Source organism: Danio rerio, chromosome 2 (assembly GCF_052040795.2).
Source record: "Danio rerio strain M-AB ecotype USA chromosome 2, GRCz13ab, whole genome shotgun sequence".
NCBI lineage: Eukaryota > Metazoa > Chordata > Actinopteri > Cypriniformes > Danionidae > Danio > Danio rerio.
The window spans coordinates 43,148,740-43,172,745 of record NC_141022.1 but is presented as its reverse complement, the minus strand read 5'-3'; the positions used below and the strand labels follow the sequence as shown (position 1 = coordinate 43,172,745).

The 24,006-nt window shown below is 35.8% G+C and overlaps 1 protein-coding gene across 2 annotated transcripts in view; it reads right to left on the bottom strand.

The window, feature by feature from the left end:
* Positions 1-18,982: 18,982 nt before the first annotated feature.
* LOC147837194 (uncharacterized) overlaps positions 18,983-24,006 on the bottom strand; it is a 28,385-nt gene continuing 23,361 nt past the window's right edge. For both annotated transcript variants that reach the window (XM_087241235.1, XM_087241236.1), the window contains exons 3-4: positions 22,084-22,148; positions 18,983-20,271 (exon numbers count right to left, since the gene is read on the bottom strand). In XM_087241235.1, the coding sequence (XP_087097361.1) occupies positions 20,179-20,271; positions 22,084-22,148 (158 nt within the window). In that variant the 3' untranslated portion in view covers positions 18,983-20,178. The remainder of the gene's footprint in view (positions 20,272-22,083; positions 22,149-24,006) is intronic.

Sequence of the window (24,006 nt, the reverse complement as noted above, 5' to 3'; positions counted from 1 at the left end):
CACGGCAGTTGTCAGGCTTTTAAAGACAAACAAATGAGAATGGCTTCTAGCAAGAGTTTAATTTTTGGTGTGAGCAAAAAAACAATAACAACATTTTACATGGACACCTGTAATCAAATTGTTTGCCTTAATCTGAATAAGACAATAATATGAGTTTTTAAGATTTTATATGAGTTGCTTTTTGAACATTCCTTTCATGATCCTGTGTTGCGATGAACGTTGTTAAGTCACCACGCCAACCCCATTTCTTCTGGAGTGTCATGTAATTTTGGGTGTTTCATTTTTAATGCGTCGACTTTAACCGCAGTTTAGCACTTTCACTTTCATTCAGGAACATTTTATGCACGCCCCCATGACAAACAAGGTATTGGATGCTAGTATGAACTGCTGGAAGAGAGTTGTTTTAATAAAATTTTTCACCGCATGCCGTAATGGGAAAAACCTTAGGTGTCTGTGGTCCTTCACTGACTCGGTAGGTGCAGAGAATAGCGTCAAACAGCCGTGTGTGTGGACTATCCTGTCGCAAAATCCTACACAATGGTAATAGTTTGATTAAGGTATTTACATGTTGGTAATGCACTTCAATAATGTGACTAAAATTGGCATTCACCTCATGTCGTAATTTGATTTCTGTTTAGTTCGATTTTTACCTCAATCAAATTAAATTAATCAAAAATGGCTGTTTACATGGTAGACTCTTAATCAGAGTACTGTCTTAATCATATTAAAATCAGATACCTGGTGACCATGTAAATGTACTCAATGCCTATGCCCTCATCCAGTATCTCAGAGTTTGTCGCAGTGGCATGAATGAAAGGTTAGAGGTGACCTGTTGCTGGAGATTTTGCATCCGTCATCGTCTGTTTGTACGCATAGTGTAAGAAATTAACTGCAGCTGAATTTGTTGCAAATGTAAAAATGAAACACCCAAAAGAAGTATAGGAAATGATGATACAACTGTGTGTAAATGGACAAACCAGCAGGCTGAGCTCATTGTAAAACATCTGAAATGTTGTTTTAGTCATTTTAAAATGCCTTAACCGTTTCAGTATGAGTGTTATTATATTATTATTTACCTCCAGACTGTGAAGAGGATCTGTACTCTACGTCTCATGGTTTCAAACGCCATGTTCGATGCAGTCGGTATTGTCTTCTGAGAAGCAAATCATTGATTAAACAAAGAAAAGATTCACGCAGCTTTTCCTACCGCAGCAATTTCCCTTTTTACTGTTGATATTTGGCTCCTAATAATCAGCAAGTGGCGATTTTGTTCTCTTTGACTCTTGAATAAAAATTCTGCTTTATTCGCATGTCTTTTATGTAGTTTTCCAGTTTTGTGTATACATTTAATTACCATTTTTGGATGGGAACAAGTTATTTCATGTAAAAATTTGTACATAAAACTTTGAAAAAGCAGGAGGTTTCCATAGATCTTTTTTTTTTTTTTTTGCTTTTCTAGAAATGAGAAAATCTGAGTCACTCAACATTATGACCTTAACTTGTATTGAGCCCAGACTATTCCATTATAATCAAATCAATATTTCATGCCTATATCTGACACAGTCTGCAGGTGAAATCAGACTTTGCCTAAAAGTCTAAATACGTCTTGTCAGCCCGACAGCTGGGTTTGATCTTCAAGCATGTCTTGCTCCAGCACTGAAGTGCAGCAAGAAATATCTTTATCGGTGACTCCTGAATTCTCATCTCACCCTTCCTACTTTAATGCATTCTCTCTCTCTCTCTCTCTCTCTCTCTCTCTCTCTCTCTCTCTCTCTCTCTCTCTCTCTCTCTCTCTAAATGCTTTGATGCTTGCAGAGTCCTTGAAAACATCCCTGCAGACTGTTCATTTGCAGAATTCTAATAGACTTCTCAAAGCCATGGATTCGTTCGTTCGGTCCACCGCTTCAGAGACTCCCAAATCTCCAAATTAGATGTGTGTTGTTGCAAAGGTTTGTGACCTGTCTTGAGCGGAGACACTGAGGGAGAAGGATGGCCAAGCCACCAGGCAACTTCTCCTTTGCTTTTCTCCTGTGAAGCTTGCGCTGGAGTGGCACATCAGTCTGAGAATGACAGGTGGCGTCCTTGAGATGCCATGCTTCTCTTCTTCTCTCTATAAAAAGTGCATTTCGGAATTACATTTAGATGAATGTCCTCATAAACTAGAGCAGGTTCTCCGACACCATAATGAGGGCTGATGTAATGAGATGAATATTCTGAACATGCAAACCAAGAAGGGCTGGAGACTTTTAGTGGTGAATGAAGTGGTGGAGAGAAAAAAAGGCATGGAGGGTCAAGATGACATGAGATGAGACAAGAGGAGATAAAAAAAAATGCAGCGGAAAGATGAGAAAAGGAGGAGGGCAGACAGGAACTGAGATGAGATTCAGTTAAAGATGAGAGGAAATGACGTAGAATGTAGGAAGAAGGAAAGAGGGAAGACAAAAGATGGCGAAATGAGATGAGAGAAAAGCAATAGAATGAGGAAAGAAAGAAAGAACAAAAAGAAAAGACTAAAACCTTTGATGAAGGAATGGAAAGGGAAAGACAAAAGAAGAGATGGGATGATAAAAAGGAAATAAAGAAAGGGACTGGAGATATATAGATGAAATGACAAACAAGAGCAGATAAGAGGATGAAAAAGTTTTTTTTTAAATCAAAAGAAGAGAAAATGTGAGATGATGGAAAAAAGAAAAGAAGAAAGTGATGAAAGAAAACGGACAAAAAAAAGAATGGATGAGATGACAAACAAAAAGAGATGATGAAAGAAAAATATATTTAAAAATTATTTAATTAACATGAGAGAATGAAATCGAAAAAAGACAAATATAGGTGAGATGATATCATGAAAGAGAAAAGAAAAAAGAGACATAAGGAAAGAACAAATGAGATAACAAACAAGAATAAATGAGAGGAAAGTAAAAAATCAAAAGAAGAGATGAGATGGAAAAATGAAAGGAACAAAAGAAAAGAAAAGAAGAAAGAAAAGAAGAATAGGTCCAAAAAGTGGACAAACAAGAACAAATGAGAGGAGAAAAAGGAAAGTCAAAAGAAGAGATTAGGTGAGATGAAAATAGTAAAGAAGAAAGGAACAAAAGAAAAGAACCAATGAGATGACAAGCAAGAACTGATGAGAGGAGGAAAAAGAAAAGACTAAAGAAAATAATGGGACAAAAGAATGGATGAGATGACAAGAACAAATGAAGAAATGAGATGATGAACAAAGACGAAATGAGATGATGAAAGAAAATATATTTAAAATCAATTAAAAACAGACGAGAGGATGAAAAAATAAAGGAAAAACAGATGTAGAGATGGTATGATATAAAAAGAAACATGAAAGAACAAATAAGATGACAAACAAAAACAAAGAGGAGGATCAAAAAAGGAAAGTTAAAAGATGAGATGAGATGAGCAAAAGAAAAAAGAAAATGGCAAAAGAAAAGAACAAATGAGATGAAAGAATAAGGATAGAAAAGAAAAGTCATAAGAAGAGATGAGATGAAATGGAAAAAAGTAAAAAAAAAAAAAAAAGGGACAGAAGAAAATAATGGATGAGATGACAAACAAGAAAAGATGAGATCATGAAAGAAAATATATTTAAAAATCAATTAAAAACAGATGAGACGATAAGAAAAGAAAAGGAAAGACAAAAGTATAGATGAAATTATATCATGAAAAAAAATGAAAAAAACAATGGATCATAAGAAAAGAACAAATGAGATGACAAACAAGAACAAATGAAAGGGTGAGAAAAGAAAAGAGAAGTCAAGAGAAGTAATGAGATGAGATTAAAAAAGAAAAGAAGAAAGGCATGAAAGAAAATAATAAATTAACAAATGAGATGAAAAACAAGAACAGATGAGAGTATAAAAAAGAAAAGGAAAGTATAGATGAGATGAAGAATAATGAGATGACAAGCAAAAACATGAGATGATGTAAAAAGAGAGAATAACAAAAGAAAAAGAAGTGAAAAAGTATGAGAGGGAAAAAAGGAAAATTAAGATAAAAATTAGATGATGGAAGAAAGAAACAAATAACAGGAAGCAGGAAAAGAATAAATGAAGATGGAAGAAATTAGATAAAAATGAAAAAACAGAATAAAAAAGAAAAAAGAGACAAGATAGCAAATGAAATATACAAGAAAAAGAAAATAAATGATGAAATGAGGTGAAGATGGTAAAAAAATCAAATGATAAAAGATAGACAAGATGAGTTGATGTGAAGATTAACAAAAAGCAGAAAGATGTGAGAATATCAATCATAACAATTGAAAGAAAGATGACACAAATTAAGTTGATGAGTGGAAGATGAAATGAGTCAAAGAAGAACTTAAATGAAATAAGTGAAGATGTATGAGCTCAACCAGTTTCAACATTGATAATAAAAAAATTATATTTCTGAGCACCAAATCACCACATCAGAATGATTTCTGAAGCATCAGCTGACACTGGAATAATCATGCCAGAAAGAAATTAACATACACAAATTACAGGACAAATAAATAACACAGTAAAAAATTACTGTAATTTTATCGTAACTTACTGGCAATTTTGGTTGCCAATAGGACTAAATTTACAAGCACACTGTAAATTAATAATTATGGTAACACTTTACTATGAGGTTCAATAGATAATGTTAATTAATGCATTTACTAACATGAACAAACAATGAACAATACATTTACTACTGTATTTGTTCATGTTAGCCAACGTTAGTTAATGAAAATACAGTAATTCATTGTTAGTTCATGTTAACTCATGGTGCATTAACTAATGTTAACAAGCATGGACTTGGATGTTAATAATGCATTAGTAAATGTTTAATTATGATTAATAAATGCTGTACATGTGTTGTTCATGATTAGTTCATGTTAGTAAATACATTAACTAATGAACCTTATTATAAAGTGTTACCATAATTACAATTGTAATGTAAAAAATACAGCACAATTGTGTTTATGTAATAACAGTGTGCTTGTAAGTTTTACAATAACTTACTGGCAATATTCGTGCAATCATACTGCAAAATTGCACACTACTTATAAGTATAAAAAACAGCACAATTGTAATTATTTATGTCTTACTGCCAATCAAAGTTACAGTATATCTTTTTTCAAGTGTATATTTAAAAGGAAACAGGTATTTACTGACATTTTATAATTTTAAAAGTAAATCTGAATCATTTAAATGCAGCCCTGATGAGCGTAACACTCCAGAAGCCACTCACTTTTTGAGCAGCAGTGAGGTAACAGTAGATGAGCTATAGCTGAAGCAGCTTTCACACATTGAGTGTGTGTTTACAGCTCACTGGCAGGTGTGAGGAGGAGTTTCTCTGTGTTTCACACTGACTCTTCACCACCACTGATCCCACTATGAGATGGATGACGGTGTCAGCTGTGGTGCAACATCAAACTCTTCCTCTAACAACTGCCTGGAGAATATTTCCCCAATTCATGTGCACTGCAAGGATAATTGGGAGTAAACACGTCTGCTTCAAACAACAGCTACGGTAGATATAAAAGTTAAATGTTTTAAACAATCAGTCAATCAATCAACAATGTCATTATATACTCTTTTCTATGAACATCTGAACTGTTTTGACTGGATTAAGTCATTCAAAACAGTTTTATAAACCAAATGATTAACTGAAAAATAACTGAAAAATGTTTAAAATATAGATAAGCTCATCAGTTTACATTTTTATTAAGTAGTGGTGACTTTTTATAATGTTCTTCAGATTTGTGCTTTATTAAGATTATTTGGCAATAGATTATTTTAGGATTCTAGTAACGCTCTTGATGGGGTAACTTTCAACTAATAACTAATATTTGTATTTATTTTTTTATCAAAATAATAGAGTCTGCAGAAAAAAAAGCATAATTAACTCACACCTATGCTCTAGTTAGGTTGTTCCCAAATTAATAAATACTATAGTAATTTAGTAAATTCTAGTGTTTTTGAACTAAACTGTAGTCCTTGAATTAATCTGTTGTGTTAATTCTACAGTGCTGTGGTAATACAACAATGGTAGTAGTATGAACAAATGACTAAGTTTTGAGCAGTATATTTTACTTCAGTAGACCATAGTTTACTGTTCTAAAACTAAACTATAATATAGTCTGTATTACAGTTATTCAGTCCACTATAGGTAATATTACTGTATTCTGCAGCATTTATTAACAATACTAACACTATAGTATTTACTCAAATTTTTTATTTATTTTTATTATTTATTTATTTATTTTTTTTTGTATTTTTGAGTTGTGCTTTAACTCAAATTTGGGTGAAATATGGACAAACCCAACTAAACATTTAGGACTGTTTATTTTTTGCTTCAATTTGAGTTAAATCAACCTAATTATCTATAACAAACAAAAAAACAATATTTTGTCCAATGAAATATCTGCATCAATTTGGGTCTTATATAAATATTAATCCATAGACTCTTTTCACAAGACGGTTATGATGTGTTAAACGGTCATCAGAATCTTAAATCCTGGAAGTTTTTTAATATTTAGATTTTTTTTTTTTTAAATATGTGTAAATTTATAAAGGTATACTTTGTAATATACTAGCAAATAAATTAAAACTAATTAGTTAAACAAACAAAAACTAGTTAACGCTTTTGTAAGGTGTCTGTAATGCAGCGTCAATGGCCGGAACAATAAATTTGACATTTGTTCATTCTTCTAGCTGCCATTATCAGCCCTGCTGGAAGGCCACTGTTCTGCATAGTTTAGCTCCTACTTGCAACTCAAGCTCTTAATAGGCATCCTACAGACTTCCAGACAGGTGTATTGTGGCAATTTGGAGCTAATCTCTGCAGGACAGTGACCTTCCAGCACAGCTTTTGGACACAATCTCGAGGATAGCAGTTTAGCACTGCTCATTTTGCAATCTCTAGAACCATCCATTATTTTGTTGCTGGGGGTCATTCTGTTTTTTTTTTTTTTTACTTTTTTACCTCCTTATATGTATGAACCACTGGGCAGGGCTACAGGTTTGATGATGTAGAAGTAGGCAGTGATCTTCTGCACAAATGAACATTTATCATACTATGAGTATACTTACAACATGCAACACAGACTCATTTGAAAAATGTGCCCATAGATACATTTTGGGAACTGAGAAATATGTGATTGTGTGCCACACAAATGCAGAGGCAGTATGGACGGCATTTCCAGCATGATTATTTGTGCTCGTTAGCTTACCATGAATGGTGTCAGACTTGGGACATGGAGTGAAGCAGACCTGGTTTGAGTTCAGTGAACAATGATTCCGAATACCAGGTTAAACAAAATCCCCGAAAAAGCTGTGTGACGTCATGTTAGAAGCACTCGGCCGCAACACCTTTTCCCTTCTAGTTTGCTTTTGAAAAAACTGTTAGTTGGGTTTAGGGAAGAAGGTGAGAATTGGTTCAGGTGTGTTTGATATGGGTAGCGACTGAAATCTGTAGGAAGGTGGCTCTCCAGGAACAGGGTTGGCCTACCCCAGATCTAGAGTTTTCGGCAGAGGGTGAGTCCGTGGCGCCTCTCAAACTTTGATGCTTCGCCATAAAACAGTAAGTTGTTATAACTCAGACATGCATTGTCTGATCTGCTTCAGAATACCCACTTCGTGACCTGAACATGCCAACATCCAGATACAGTTATAGTGTTACCTGCTGGCAATAGGAAATTACATGTTTTACAGTGTTTTAAACTCCTCCTATAAATTTGATCAAATCCTATCCATGTTTATTCAGTATAATCCAAAGGCTTTGTGGTATGAAATTGTGAAGATCTAGAGTTTTTGTCGAAGGGCATGTCCGTGGCAAACTGACAAAGTCCAGTGATTCGCCTTAGAGGAGGAAGTACTTATACTTCAGCCAAACAATGTCTGATCTTCCTGATAACTCACAGGTTCGATGAGATTCCTCTCCTGAGGACATCCACATGCCAATATTGAGTCACAGTTATAGTGCCACCTGCTGACTGAAAGACGTTTGGCATAAATCCATGATTTTTTCAAATTTTAAAATATTTTTCAGCTTAAATAATCATTGTCCGCTGTTCCCTGTCATCTTAAGGCCACCGGGTGGCAGTGAGCCCGGTTGCGAGGTCCCTTTCATCACTGCTTGCAGCTTTAATTACAGAATGTTTTTATAACACAGTGACCTCTTATATGTCAAGGGAAATTTCTTTACTCATGACCTCTTTAAATTGAAACAGAAGTCTTGGAATAGAGTGCGTGAGTAATATGAACTAATACCAAAATACAGCTGTGGTAGACCAAGTAATATAAAAATGCTAAGGCACCCCTGAACATTTGGTTTGTCCATTACAGTCCAATCGTTGTACATCAGCATCCCGCAATAACACAAGTGACTCTTTCAGCCCAGAACGAAGCTAAATAAATCCTGAATATGTGAGCCATGCTCCACCTTCTCTCCATTCATCACAGAGGTAAACAAATACCGTAGCGTATTCCACTGGGGACCGGATAGGAACAGAGAAAGATCGAGAAAGAAAGAGAAATGGAGAGAGAATAAGTGCTCTTGTGGAAAGGGATCCAATTGGAGCAGGAGAGGGAAACCTCTGTCGGATCTCCCCAAATCCCTGGCTTTGTTTACCGCCTCTCTGAAGCTCAACTTGAAAAAATATACATCTCTTCCGTCACAGACTCCCCGGTGAGTTTCCAATGCTCCCCGAGAGGAGTTCTTATTACAGGCATATGCCCACAGCCGTGATCTTCACAGAGCTCCAGCACCTGCTCCAAGCCTTTATATCCAGTTCTGTTCCTGTGCACATGCTGAAGTGGAAATCACCCTGTGTTTGCACTGAACCGTGCTTGGTTTCTAGGTGTCAGCCATAAAGCACTTAGCACTGAGATTTCATGCCTCAGAACACAAATACTGTGGTCTGATGGCGTACGGAGAATAGCAGACGCGTCACTCTATAGCGAACTCTAACCCACGTCTGAAAGCATCTACTGTAGCAAAAACGAAAAGTTTGCATTTTACTTAAAGGTGTAGTGATAATTGCGTCATCATTTATTGACCTCAATGTTATTTCAGACCTGTGTGGAAAATTGAGAAATGTATTTTAATGCAAGCGGGGTTACTCAAGATTCACCTTTAAGCATCATCTAAAAACTTACTTTGTGTGTGGTGATGTGTTTGTAATTTATATGAATGGATGGATGGATGGATGGATGGATGGATGGATGGATGGATGGATGGATGGATGGTAGGTAGGTAGGTATGTAGGTACGGCAGCTATATTGCGCCAGACCACACACCAGCTGATTAGTGGAAAGGAGACAGGGTAATGAAGCCAATTATGATATGGGGATGGTTAGGAGGCCATGATGGACAGTGGGCAAATTTGGCAGGATGCCAGAGTTAAACCCCTACTCTTTTTTGAAGAACATTTTAATGGCCACAGAGAGTCAAGACCTCAGTTTAACGTCTCATCAGACAGACAGACAGACAGACATATAGATAGATAGATAGATAGATAGATAGATAGATAGATAGATAGATAGATAGATAGATAGATAGATAGATAGATAGATAGATGATAGACAGACAGACAGACAGACAGACAGACAGACAGACAGACAGACAGACAGACAGACAGACAGACAGACAGACAGACAGACAGACAGACAGACAGACAGACAGACAGATAGATAGATAGATAGATAGATAGATAGATAGATAGATAGATAGATAGATAGATAGATAGATAGATAGATAGATAGATAGATAGATAGATAGATAGATAGATAGATAGATAGATAGATAGATAGATAGATAGAATGTAAGCTGAGCCAAAGATAGATAGATAAAATGTAAGCTGAGGCAGTCAGACAAAACTCAAAGGCCCGAGCTGGTAAAATAATGATTCGAACTTCCCATCACTAATGAGTGAGTGGGTGGATGGATTGATAGATTATAGACAGATAGATAGATAAAAATTACTCATAAAATTTGACTGATATTTTGGCAAATTTAACTAAATGAGCGAAATTACTTATATAAGATTTTTTCCTTGCAATGAATGAAACTCAAAGGTCCGAGCTAGTAAAATAACGATTCGAACGTCCCATCACTAATGGGTTGGTGGGTGGGTGTGTGGGTGGATGGATGGATTGATAGATTTTAGACAGACAGACAGACAGATCGACAGACCGACAGACCGATAGATAGATAGATAGATAGATAGATAGATAGATAGATAGATAGATAGATAGATAGATAGATAGATAGATAGATAGATAGATAGATAGATAGATAGATAGATAGATAGATAGATAGATTGACTTTACTTAAAAAGTGGTGAAAACCCATTGCCTTAATATCATTAAGTAATTACACATAACTATGAAAATTAAGGGGTTGGGATCAACTTAACAGTTGCCGATTTTAGGGGAATGGCTTTACTCAATTTTTTTTTATTATTAAAGCGACTGATCCATTTTTCAGACCAAACTTACTTCTTTAGCAGTGCCTTTTTAATGATTGTTAGCCATAATTCTCATTTACTTTCATTTCATTGGAAATAATGAACCGATTTTTTTCTGTGGAAACTTTTTGTGGAAGTTAAGCACATTTAAAATGACAGAAGAGTATAAATAATTAAATAAATAAGTATATAAAAAAGTGGGTGAACAGCAGGAAGTTATTAAACCAACCCAGGCTCATTCTGAAAACGTAGTCCCGTGGACGTTTCTGGAGACTGCGAATTATGTAGCCGGATGTATGTATGGCTGCATTTAATTTTTTAAGCAAACGCTACGGGGCAGTATGACACCGTTCCTTTTCGTGCTTACCGGCTGACTGCTTACCTCCGTGTTGAGGGCTTTCCCACTGTAACTAGTTTGTCCAGTTAGCTCGTCAAGTATGTCGGTGGACTTGAGATGCAGAGAGGAGCTGACCATGACAACGATGACCAGGTTCGAGTCCGGGGAGAAGCGGTTCCAGAAATCAGGTAAGACAAAAACAGAATCCAAAAAATAAAGTAAACAAGTTCAAAACAAGGTTGGAGTGTGGTAAAATCCAAAAACATGGTAAAAATCAGACGAGTGCTTTTCTTTTTGTGGCCGACTTATGTAAATTGTTGGTTGGGTTTAGGGAAGTAAGAGGGTGGGCGGGTCGATTGATAAAATTGGTTGGGTTTATGGAAGGAGGAAGGTGGGTCAGTCAATTAGCTTGCCGCCCAGTAAATCATTCAGTCAGTCAGACGGTCGTTCGACAGCGGCCCCTGTGGGTTTACCCAAGAACTGTGCAGGCACGAACAGCACTCGCAAGAGACATTTGAGATACGAAAAAGCGCACACAGTGGCCTCTCATGGATTCGTGAAAACAAAAACTGCAAAAATACGTCCCTCCCGGTACGTATTTCACGATCTCCAGAAACGTCCACGGGACGATCTCAGAATGTGCCTGGGTTGTAATAAACAGCAATTTTACTGATAAAAAGTCTAATGAGAGAAATAATTAAGACAGGAACAAAAACCCTTTTAGAACAGCTTGGCAGAAGTTTTCAGGTCATTTACGAGCCAGGCATTGAGGAATAAGAGAGAATTTTTTTTGTTCAGAAACAAATTAATTTGAGCATACCTCTGCTTTTCATTCCGGTATGCACACAGCCTGCGATGGCAATAAGAAACAATGCCAATAAAGAACAATGGCAATTCCTCTCATTTAGTTTAATTTAATTCCAAATAATGTACATAATTTACTCAAAAAAAATTTTGTGGAAGTCAAGCACATTTGAAATAACATAAGTATAAATAAATAAACAATTAAATTAAGAAATAAACAAAACTTGAACAGCAGGGAGTTAAAAAAAACAGCATTTTTACTGCTAAAAAGTCTAATGTGAGAAATAATTAAGACAGGAAAGAAAATCCTTTTAGAACAGCTTGGCGGAAGTTCTCAGATCATTTACGAGCCAGGCGTTGAGGAATGAGAGTGAAATTTTTGGTTCAGAAACAAATTAATTGAGCATACCTCTGCTTTTCATTCCGGTGTGCACACAGCCTGCGATGGCAATAAGGAACAATGGCAATGAAACCCAATCTCCAGGATGCCTGCAGGTCCTAGTGTTGAAACGTGTAGCTGGCCCACTACTTTACCCCAATGATCAAGCAGATGAACAAGTGCTGGCTTTGTTTGGGAATAGAAGGGGGGCTTGAGATTTCATAGAAAGCCACTGGCACACAGAGGCATGTGGGGTAAGTTAGCCCGAGAGTTTTGGGTTTCACTCCTAAGTGCAGTTGTTTTGCTCCGGTTTCACCATGTATGTCCATAGCCACCCTATTGTTTTGACAGATCAACACATAATTTCTCTCTTTTATCAGTGGCAGTGTTTTTTTGTAACTACTAAATTGTCTGTTGATGGCAGTGAAAGATAATGCTGTTTTGTCTGTTTCTTGCAACAGTGATTCAAGGTATCTACTTTTCTTTGATGTTCTGTTCTCATTTTATCCATGTTAAAAATCAAAAATTGTTACATTTCAAAGTGATGGATTAGGTAGAAAGAAAATTGCATATACTGCCGTCTACACTGGGTAATGCTGCTCTAATGGGACTTTTTACTAAAATATTTTACCCAACAATTTCAACTTGGACATCTATGATGTGCATACCATTTGTTTACAGTGGAGAGAGGACACGCATTATGCTATTCATAAAAATTGTTGGTACTTGTGGTTGTCTTTAATGCTGCAACCATAAAAAGTATAAATTTTCCAACACAATCTCACGGCAATTCGTAACTTTTTGATTTAGTGGCTAATTCATATAAATTCATATCTCATTTGTACAATTTAGCATGATTTTCTTATCCCCAGTGACGTTATGGTTTAGGGGTTGGGTGCCCTGCCTCCATTTTAAAATTGTAGATTTTCGTACGACTGAACTTGTATAACATACAAATTTGCCACTAAACTGACAAAACGTAAAAAACTTACGTTCCTCGTGAGATTAGGCTGATTTTTAATAACATTACATTTTATATACCTCATCATGCAGCAAGAATTTTGAGCTCCAGACTGTTCAAAGTGGTCAGGACCATTTGCAGAAGTGACAGTTTAAAGCAACACTGTAAAAAATAGCATTGTTCCTGTTACAGTCACCAGCAATCTAGCTACTGCAGATCCCTGGAGAACCTTCACTTTCACTCATACTACAAGTCTGACACACGAACAACAAATCCTCTCATGCACCTCACACACACCTGTTCCTGATTTACATTGATTACACTCACATCATCAGATCATAATGATTTGATCACATGGATTATAAATATAACACACTTGCACAGACACAGAGCTGAGTCTTGTTGTTCTACCTGTAGCATCATGAAGCATTTCTTCTTGCTTTGCTGAGTTTTGATTCTTTGCTTTGTTTGATGATTTGATGTTAGCCACCTGTACCGATCTCATGCCTAGTTTTGACTACTCTTTTGGATTGCCTTTTTTGATTCTGTTTGCTTTCCAGTTGGATCCCCACTCCTCTGTCCAGAATGGTTGCGTTATAGTTCCGTATTTTGTGATTCATGTTTTTTATTTTGACATTTATTTATGCTTTTGAATTGCAATATGAAACCTTGATTCTTGAAAAGTTTGGAAAGTGACTTTCATCAATATTTTTCATAGTTTTAAGTGATATATTGTCTGAGTTGGTGTCGTATTTTCCAGTACAAAAAACTTGTAATAAACTGTCAGTACATTTTCTGTTATTTTAAAGACTTATTTCTACATCATTTCTACTAAATTATATTATTTCAAACTGTTAAAATGTCAAAAAAAGTATAAATTTATTTATTAATTTAAGAGTTAAAAAGAGTAAATTTTTTATCGTCAAAAGTGAGTAGAGCAGAGATCAAGGTCCCATCATGTAATTCACAACCGCAAATAAACGGAAAACACTAGTGAATCACAAAATACCTAAACTGTTAATTAACAGATATGTTTTACAGTGTAATAATGTTTAATTTCTCATGCAAAAATATCATTTTACTTCATAAGGTCTCAATTTATTGTCAGAAGTGAGTTAATTAAATTAGACTAAATGTGTTTAAGCACAAAACTGTCAATGTGAACGCACATTGAAGAAGATGACCAGAGATGTGAACGTGGAGCTGCTTATTGCACTAGGGAACAATAATAATTTATTCAGAGCTGAAGCTGCTACTTGAACCATCCATACTTTTCTAATCGCCAGTCATTTTAACAACAAGCGTGTCAGCTTTCTGTCTTCTTCTTCTGTGTTACAAGCGGGTGTCAGAAGCTTAAATTTGTGTAGCACCATCCAACGTCAAGGAGTGATTTTGCAAACTCTTCTGCTCGAGGCCAGTGAAAATTGCTTGGGTTTCAATCCGGAAAATATCCTCGAAAAACACTGATGATAAACACAAATAAAAAGCGACCCGGTGTGTACGAGCCTTTCTATTTTAAAATCTTAAAGTGGAATAATAAGTTGAGACTATTCAAATGATTTGAGAAAAGGGATTCCCTCAGTTGATTCCCAAATGTGGTCTCTTCATTGAATTAACTAAAATGTTTAAGTACAGATAACTTGAAATGGCTTATAGACTAAACGTCCAATTTTTTCAGCTTTTATATTCTTTACTGACATTAAATAATTTATAAACCACTGGCTTATACTGTATTCACATAATGCTTCTAAAAGCTTCTATTTAGTAACAGCAAGCTCACATGTTTTTAAAAGACGTGGTACATGGGGATTACTTAATGGGTAGGTGTGTCTCTGACACTTTGCCTTTTTTCATTTGGAAATAGTCACCAATTTCTTCTATTCAATCTGTCGAAGTCAGGCTGCAAGTGGGAGATGATTTATTGTGATAATATTTTTCTAACCAACAGAGAAATAGACTGTATTTTTACACTTAATGCCATATAAAATAATAATTTAAGCAACTAAAAACTGTATAGATTCTTTATTAATAATCATGACTTGATTGGAGGGTCGAATTGGAGACCTTGTGCCACATCACTATGGTCAGATGCTTTCTTTTTGTGTTTATTCTGGTTTTGAGAAGCCTTTATTTACATATTCTAAACACCACTGCATCCAAGCATGACTGACAGGGTCAGGGTGTTCGCTAACGTTATTGATTTTGACCTTTTCTTTTCTCCTAAGCAAATGAACAAAAAAAAAAAAGTATTGCTTCTGGAGTATAATGGCACCTTTACTAGACAAGGAAAGCTTCTTTATATAGTTGAAGTCAGAATTATTAGCCCTCCTGTAAATTCTTTCTCTCAATGTCAGATATTTTTTCAACACATTTCTAAACATAATAGTCTTAATATCTAATTTCTGATAAGTGATTTCTTTTATCCTTGCCATGAAGACAGTACATCATATTTTACTAGATATTTTTCAAGATAATATTAAGCTTAAAGGGACATTTAAAGGTTTAACTAGGTTAATTGGTTTAATTAGGTTAGGGTAATTAGGCGAGTCATTGTATAATGATGGTTTGTTCTGTAGACAATCGTCAAAATAATAACTTAAAAGGCTTAATAATATTGACTTTGAAATGGTTTTAAAATAATTAACAAATGCTTTTATTCTAGTTGAAATAAAACAGATAAGACTTTCTCCAGAAGAAAAAATATTATAGGAAATATTGTGAAAAATCCCTTACTCTTGTTAAACATAATTTGGTAAATCTTAATATTATATTCATATTAATAATATATTTTTTTATTAATTCTAATAATTTTGACTTCAACTGTATAGCAAATTTCATAGACAATGGTAAATCAAAATGATTTAAAGAAATCATAAAAGTAAAATAAAAAAAACAACAACAAAGAATTAACATAAATAAAAGCAGATTAATATGTGTTTAAAAAAAGGCTTAAAATGAACATCAAAAATGTAATAATGACTCAAATAGTGCGATCTGTCGGACATAGCAAAGGACCAACCTAATTTTTCTCCTGTCATCAAAAAGATTAATAAGAAGCTGTTCAGACAGCATACATTCCTCTGCACTATTTTTAATTACATTTTTATGCAAACAGGCTACGGGAATATCTTTGACCTTTGCAACGAGTCTTGCTGGGTTTTTTTTCAATCATCACTTTCGCACATGAAACCTGTTAGACTGTAGTAAAATTGATGGATAACTCTTTTGCTAAATGCACCACATCTGCTATTCACACGTCCAAGTCTGTTCGTCTTCCATCCATATTGCTACCATTCACACATCACCACCAAAACACCATTAAAGCACTGTGATCTCGATTGCCGGAAATGACCTTTAAACAGCCGTGTTGGAAATATAGTAAGATCGTGAAAGGATACTTGACTCTTCCAGTAATCTGTTGACTACTTTCCTCATCTTCTTGGAAGAAAAAAGGCTTTTTCATTTCAGAATCCGACAATATTGTCATAATCATAAGTTTCATCATGAGCATCACAGTATTGTAACTAAAGGGCATGCTTGCAGCTAAACTAATCTCGTATGTTTTTAAACTGTTAATCACACATAGGGTTTTTTCACAGAAATCATCAGTGCAAGACTTTTTTTTGGCAATGTAACAACTTGTTAAGTCTGCAGATTTGCTGGCGTGTTGACAACAGGTCTTGTTGAAACAAAATGGAAAAGTGCAGTTTGAGTTAACAAAAAAAGGCTATGTGTGAAAGCGCCTAATGCCTTGCTAAATGACTAAATGTACAGAAATATAAGGCCTGAGCCTATACAGGCATAAATGTTCTCACTGGTGTTACGGGTACTTTTAAAACCCGTTTTAAAACGGGTACTTTTTGTGACTTCACTGCAAAAATAAAAAAGGCTAAAAAAAAAAACAAGTATAAAACTATGCAGACATTAAAACATAGCAAATTATGAAAATACAAATCTATTAAATATTTTAATAAAAACTACAGTTGCTATACTTGGTGATGGTAAAATAACACTGAAGTAATTAACCAAAAAAGTAAATAGATTTTTGGAAAAATAAATAAATGAAAGTGGATTTTTTTTTAAACATATAATATTATTAAAAAAGCATAAAATAAAATTAATATTGAATATTTTGATAAGGAAATTATATATAGGAGATGCTATATATATATATATGTTTATTTGTACCCCAATTTCTGTTTAACGGAGAGCAGAATTTTTCAACACATTTCTAAACATAAAAGTTTTAATAACTCATCTCTAATAACTGATTTATTTTATCTTTGCTATGATGACAGTACGTAATATCTTACTAGATATTTTTCAAAACACTTCTATAAAGCTTAAAGTGACATTTATAGGCTTAACTAGGTTTATTAGGTTGACTAGGCAGGTTAGGGTAATTAGGCAAGCAATTGTATAACAATGGTTTATTCTGTAGACTATCGAGACAAAATAAATAGCTTGAAGGGGCCAATAATATTGTTCTTAAAATGTTTTTTTAAAAATTAAAAACTATTTTTATTCTAGCCGAAACAAAACAAATATGACTTTTTCTAGAAGAAAGAATATTATCAGACATACTGTGAAAATGTCCTTGCTTTGTTAAGCATCATTTGAAAAATATTAAAAAAAGAAGAAAAAAAATTTGAAGGGGGCTAATAATTCTGACTTCAACTGTGTGTATATATATATATATCATGGTGTCATGAGTGTCGTAGTGGAAAGCACAATTGGCTCACAGCAAGAAGGTTGCTGGTTCGAGCTGGGTCAGTTAACATTTCTGTGTAGAGTTTGCATGTTCTCCCTGTGTTCGCATGGGTTGCCTCTGGGTGCTCCAGTTTCCCCCCATAGTCCAAAAACATGCGGTACAGGTGAATTGGGTAAGCTAATATGTCCATAGTGTATGTGTGTAAATGAGAGTGTATGGGTGTTTTCCAGTGATGGGTTGCAGCTGGAGGGGCATCCGCTGTGTAAATTATATGCTGGATAAGTTGGCGGTTGATTCTACTGTGGCGACCCCTGATTAATAAAGGGACTGAGCCAAAAAGAAAATAAATGAATGAATGAATGAATGAATTAATGAAATTATACTCTTGAAAACTCTGCAGCATCTAGCCTAGTTTGAAAACTCCAGAGCTGTTTTTGTAGATCGACAGCAAACTTTTAAAAACGATTTTTGTGCACTTGAGTATTTTGTATTATTGGTTTTCTCATCAAAATTGATTGGAATATTTTATTTATTATCAAATATTCTGTATGGTTAAATTGTTTCAGCATTAAATGTCAATCTGTATGCATATCACATCATAGCATGCAGTAAAACAAATTAGATAGACTTTGAAAACGGTTACACCGTGCATGCTGAGTGCTTAATATTTGCAGCCTATGGGCTATGCTTCTCGTCATGTTTTGTAGACATATTTTTTAAAGCACAGTATAATGTAAAATCATGCTTATTACAAAGAAATACAAAACAACCAAATAAAGTAATATTTTAATTGAACGCATCACCTCCTATCTAGTATTGTGAAAAGGCAAAGCTGAAAATTGCATGTTGATATTTTAGCTGATGAAGTCTATGGTTAAAGCACCACCCATTAGTCAAAAGCTGCAGGCACATTTACTGCCGCAGAGGGAACATATCGAAGTGTTAACATATACACACACACAACAGTTCTGTCTGGATCTTGAATCTGGTTGGCTGACAGCCGTGCAATATTCAGCAAATAACATCACTCGTCCAGCCTCTTAATCCTTTACCCTTGTGTATTACTCCGCCCACATACAGCGACAAGCAAGAGACGCTCTACAAATATTGCTGCTGTTGGACAACATAATGAGCTTTTGGGGCTTTTTTAGTTTATAGAATGTAGTTGTTTAGATTGCACCTATGCAGTTTATTCATAAGGATAGTGCCTATTTTAAATATTTATATTTTCTGAGAGACATCGCATCGGCGGCCATTAGTCTGTCTTTGAGCAAAGACAGACTGATGATGTTCATTCACAAAATGGTGACAGAACACATGGGAGTAACACATACAACTGTGATAAGATCCAATATGCAGGTTAAATCAGTGGTCAGGCAAGCAATGGTCAATACAGTTGCAAACAGGTATATGGAGACAGTCCAGAATCGTAATCAGTAAACAGCCGAGAGGTCAAAAGGCAGGCGGCAGACTAAGGCTAACATGGCAAGGGTCAAAACAAAAGAAAACAAGACTAGGAAAACGCGTTGTAATGTCACTGTAAGAGATAACAAGACTCGGCAATGTGAGTGAGTGAGTCTGCTGCTTAAATAGTGTGTGCAATTAGTCTCTGACAATCCTCAGATGGTGTTAATGTAATCAGTTTAGATGAGGAAGCATGTGTGTCAGGGTGAAGTGCATGTATGAAAATGTAGTCCAGAAATGGTGGAATTGTAGTCCATTAGTTGTTGTGAGTGAGATCCAGCGATCTATGGAGTTATGGTCGCTGGAAATTGTGACACTCTCTCTCTTTTGTATGTTGTAGTGCTGTATTTATACCATAGTAATATTGTGATCCCCCGATTGCAACAGAGAAATACTGGGAAATCTCTGTAGACTGATGGCAATTCATGCCGTTCAGCCTCAAAATCTTAAAATGTGAGCAAAATCACCTATTTTTTTGTCACTTTAGACAGTTTGCTAGAGAATCATTTAAATACTAGTTCTAAAGTGACGTTAAGCATGACGTTGAGTGAATGAGCAACCGTTTCTGCTATTCTGACGTAAGCTGCAGATGTGAATGAATAGTCAAAGAAAGTAGTTCTCTTCTTGATTTTTTAAATTTTATTTACATGATTGTGCCGTGGAACTGTTGTATAAATAAAATATCACACTCATAGCAGTGTGATGTGGCTATTTGCTGACACTGATGGGAAACTAATGCACGCCTCCCAGCAGTGCCGACAAACAGCTGACAAATATCGCACTGCTACTTGTGTGATATTGCTCATTTATATTTCCTTATCAAAATGTTCAATATAAACATTTTTTGAAAAATTATATAAAATAAATCACATAACTCTAAAATTATGCTAAAAATATTGCTAATAACAACAGTGCTAAATGTTTGTGCAACCACTTCTCATACCAATAATTGTACAAACTACTGACGTTTAGTGTAAGCTATGGTCTCCATATAGTAAAAAACTGATGGTTACTACTCCTCACAAGGCAAAAAAAAAGGTCACTGGATACTCAGGAGACCAGTGGAATGATAATTCTAAATGCTAATGAGAAAAGTTAAATCCGACAGACACACGGCTGCAGTTGGCGGGTGAAGAAGGGGGTCACTGGGGTTCAGGTCAAGTAGACTCTGCAAAAAAGAAAAAAAAAAATGCAATGAGCTTCAGCAAGCTTTCATTTCAGTTGCTAGGAGAAAGAAGAGCAATTGTGTAGAACAAACACACACATAGGTGAGGGTTTTACATATATATGAGCGCCCTGAAAAACGCAGTTTAATGAAAGCTGTGCCACAAAAGACTGATTAAGAAATTATTAATTCAGTGTAAATGAGTGTTGAAGAGCCTGAAATATTTCCACTAATGCATCCCGGCCTTATAAAATGACTATGCCCGCCGGTTAATGTGCTTACAGCACAGTCTGAAGAGCGTAATTCACACTGGCAGAGAAAAATGCGCAACGCGATGCCATGACAAATGGAAATGACAAGTAGCAATGGAGGTGAGCATAGGCTGTGATACAGAGATACAGACAAGAGCAGATTTACCTTCACTCAAACTCTATCTTTCCCCTTCATCTACTGCTCCATGAAATCTCTCTTTTTCTTCTCGCTCTCTCTCGCAGATCAATACCAGCCCTTTCCAGTTTGCCACAGTCCATCGTATTCTATCACAGCGAGCTAAAAATGATCTGATCTCTGGCTTCGCGCAAAGATCAGTGGGCATTTCTCAGAGACCTGTCATCCAGCCACATCTGTTTGCTGTTTACACGTTTAGCTTCGCAAAAAAAAAGAAAGAAAACGGAGCTATAAGGTCTTCCTGAGAGACTCTGAGGTCAAGGTCACCAATACAAGCATTTCGTGTTTGGCTCTGCGTTTGTAGGGTTACAGGACGTCTTTTGTGAGATGTTAAAAAAGCCTCTCATTCATTGCCTTACTACAACGTATTATTTTCAAGTATCTAAGTTTAAAATTACCTCTCTCGTAGTCATCCATCATTTCAGAGGGTTTTTTTACATTGCAAGTGCTGCCAAAGTTATGTTTGGATCAACGTGAGAAGTTTTTTGCAACTTTTGGACTAGCGTTCAGTACAAATTATTGCATAATCTGATTGTGTTTGCTGGATTATGGGTGTTAAAAATCCACCGAAACGAGTTTACTTTGCTGTTGTGGAGCTATTTTACTCTCCATCATTATATCTGGCGTAAAACTCTATATTCCTTCAGTCGTTTTCAATAAATCAGCTTCTCTCATAACCAGGGTTTTATGTAAAATGTCTACCATTTCACTGCTCCCAGGCGCCAATATATCTCAGCGCATACACCTCTGGCGGTCGCAGAATCAATCCGCGATGAGGGGGAAAACTTTGGGCTGTGTTTTAATGCCATGGAGAAGAAATGCTCTTAAACCTTTCAAAGTTCTGCTTATGTTTTTCCTCTTTAACAATGCTTTAACGAGGTGTAGAGAGTCAGGGAATATTAGTCAAAATGAAAGATCTCTCTGAAAATACGACCGTAAAGTCTCAGCATGGCAACTTAACAACTGAGCCAGTCCAGACCACAGATGGAGAGCGGGCTTCAGTCTGTAAGGTGGTGTGTGGAGATTTTAACACAAATGGACTTGGAATTACATGATTCACGGTTTCTTTCCAGTTATGAATAAGGTTTACATTTGTAAAGTGGAAAACAGATTTTTGGGCTTATAAAGAAGGAATATTTATTGGCAGAGGAAGTTTGTTGTAAAACTGTAAGCAATATTAGCATATGCTGCCTTATTGGAACTTTTTCACACAACATAGGATCATTCTGAAAATGTAACCCTATATACATTTCTGGAAATTGAGAATTATGTAGCCAGAAATACATATGGCTGCATTTCGTCTTTAAAGCAAACGCTACAGGGTGATATGACAACGTTCCGTTTCGTGCTTACCAGTTGACCGCTTACCTCCGTATCAGCTTTTCCGATGTTACCAGTTTGTCCAGTGGCTAGTGGCGGTTCCAGAAAGCAGCCTGTAAAAAAATAAATAAAAAATGTATGTCCTGAGACATATTTCATGATCTCCAAAAATGTATATAGGGGTACGTTTTCAGAATGATCTTGGGTTGTTTTAACCTGCTGATTAAAAACAGTGTTCTAAAATGTCCAGGAATGCATTTGTCCGAGGCTCAGACACATTTTCTTAGTTCAAAACTATATTAAAGACCTATCTTTTTAGCAAAGCATATACACAATGCATTACATAACTGTAGGATGCATGAGTGCTCCATGCAGGTGAGTGGGCCTGACAAACCACCTGTAGGATACACTTCCTATCTTAATAAACAAGGTACTTTGTTAGAAATATATCTGTTTTATGTGGTTTTTTTTTTCTTCTTTTTTTAGATCCTATCTTCATTTAAAACACTTCATTTTCACATTGACATTACAGTTTATTTTCAACTGTTTTCACACAAAATATTTTTGTGTCAGGCTATTTTTGAAACCTCTCACTCAAAATGCAAAACTACATGGCAAATCTCCAAACCCTAAGCTATTTCTCAGGCTGGAACTCAGTTTTCAATTGCATGAAACACTTTTTTTTTTTCAGAACATTACACACAAATCTCTACCTAAAACACAAAAATCGAAAAAAAAGCTTGCTTTTCTTTTCCAAACACAACCACTATTTACCCGGTCCCACACACTCCAACAATTGGCACCACTAACAATTTAGCTACAAATTCATATTCATCAGTCAAACTGCTGTAAACACCCACAATCTTCGCCAGCACTGCAGTGTCTCTCTATGCAGCCGTTTTCCCTGCGTTCTACATCTCGAATAACAAACTCGCAAAAGATATGAGAACACTTTATATTACTTACACATGCTTATAACCAGAATATGTATGAAAGGCACTTGTTGAATTTTATTTTAGAGAGCAAGCCACAGCAGAATCAATCTGTCTGATTCAGCTACTGTTTACACATGGCATGTTTGTTGGGGCGTGACGTGGAGCCGATACGCAAATCACAGCACATTATGTTAGCTGACCAACCAGAGCCTCTTTAGGACAGACCTTTCAGAGGAACTAGGAAATATGACAGTCGTTTTCATGTTAGCTGAGTAGCTTTATATAATCAAGTAAGATACATGAAAACATAACGTGATTTTCTAAAAATGAAGCATGAGCACACATTACCTTGCATCATATAAACACTACCAAGCCTTAAAAATACACTGTGGACCACTTCTTTAAATTAAACATGATTAATTATCCCATGTATCAGGTCATAGTGGCACACTGGCTAAACACCAGACTGCAATAGCCAATGGTGAAGTTGAAAAGTGATTGACAGATGATTGACACCTCTCAGCGTTTCTTGCTCTGAAAGGTCAGCATTACTTTTGAAGGAGATCAACCCATGAAAAAACGCATGCTACTATTGTAATTCTCTATAATCATTAATTTTGCTGATGCATTCTGGTACACTTCCAGAAGCTCTTTCCCAACTTTTTTTATTTACATCTGGAGGAGGATGTAAAACCACGCAGAGGGGCAGAATACGTCTGAGAAATGTTTATTTACACATATTCAATCAAAGGAACGAGGAGGAGGTGTACAGCTCAGTGCTTGTATATCACTCGGAGTCTAGAAAGTAGAGAGTTAAACTGAGATATGGCGTAAACATTTGCAGAACATTCCTTAAGGCTCTGCGCCATGTTACGATAACAATCAAAGAGTAGTAACAACTCACTCCCACAATCCGTCTTCACGTCTGCCGCAAGCAAGCTATTCATTACCTCCCGCCTTACGGATGGAGAGAAGGGAGAGAGAGACAAAGACAACCAGATAGAAAAATACATTAGCGGACCACACCAGGCCCTCG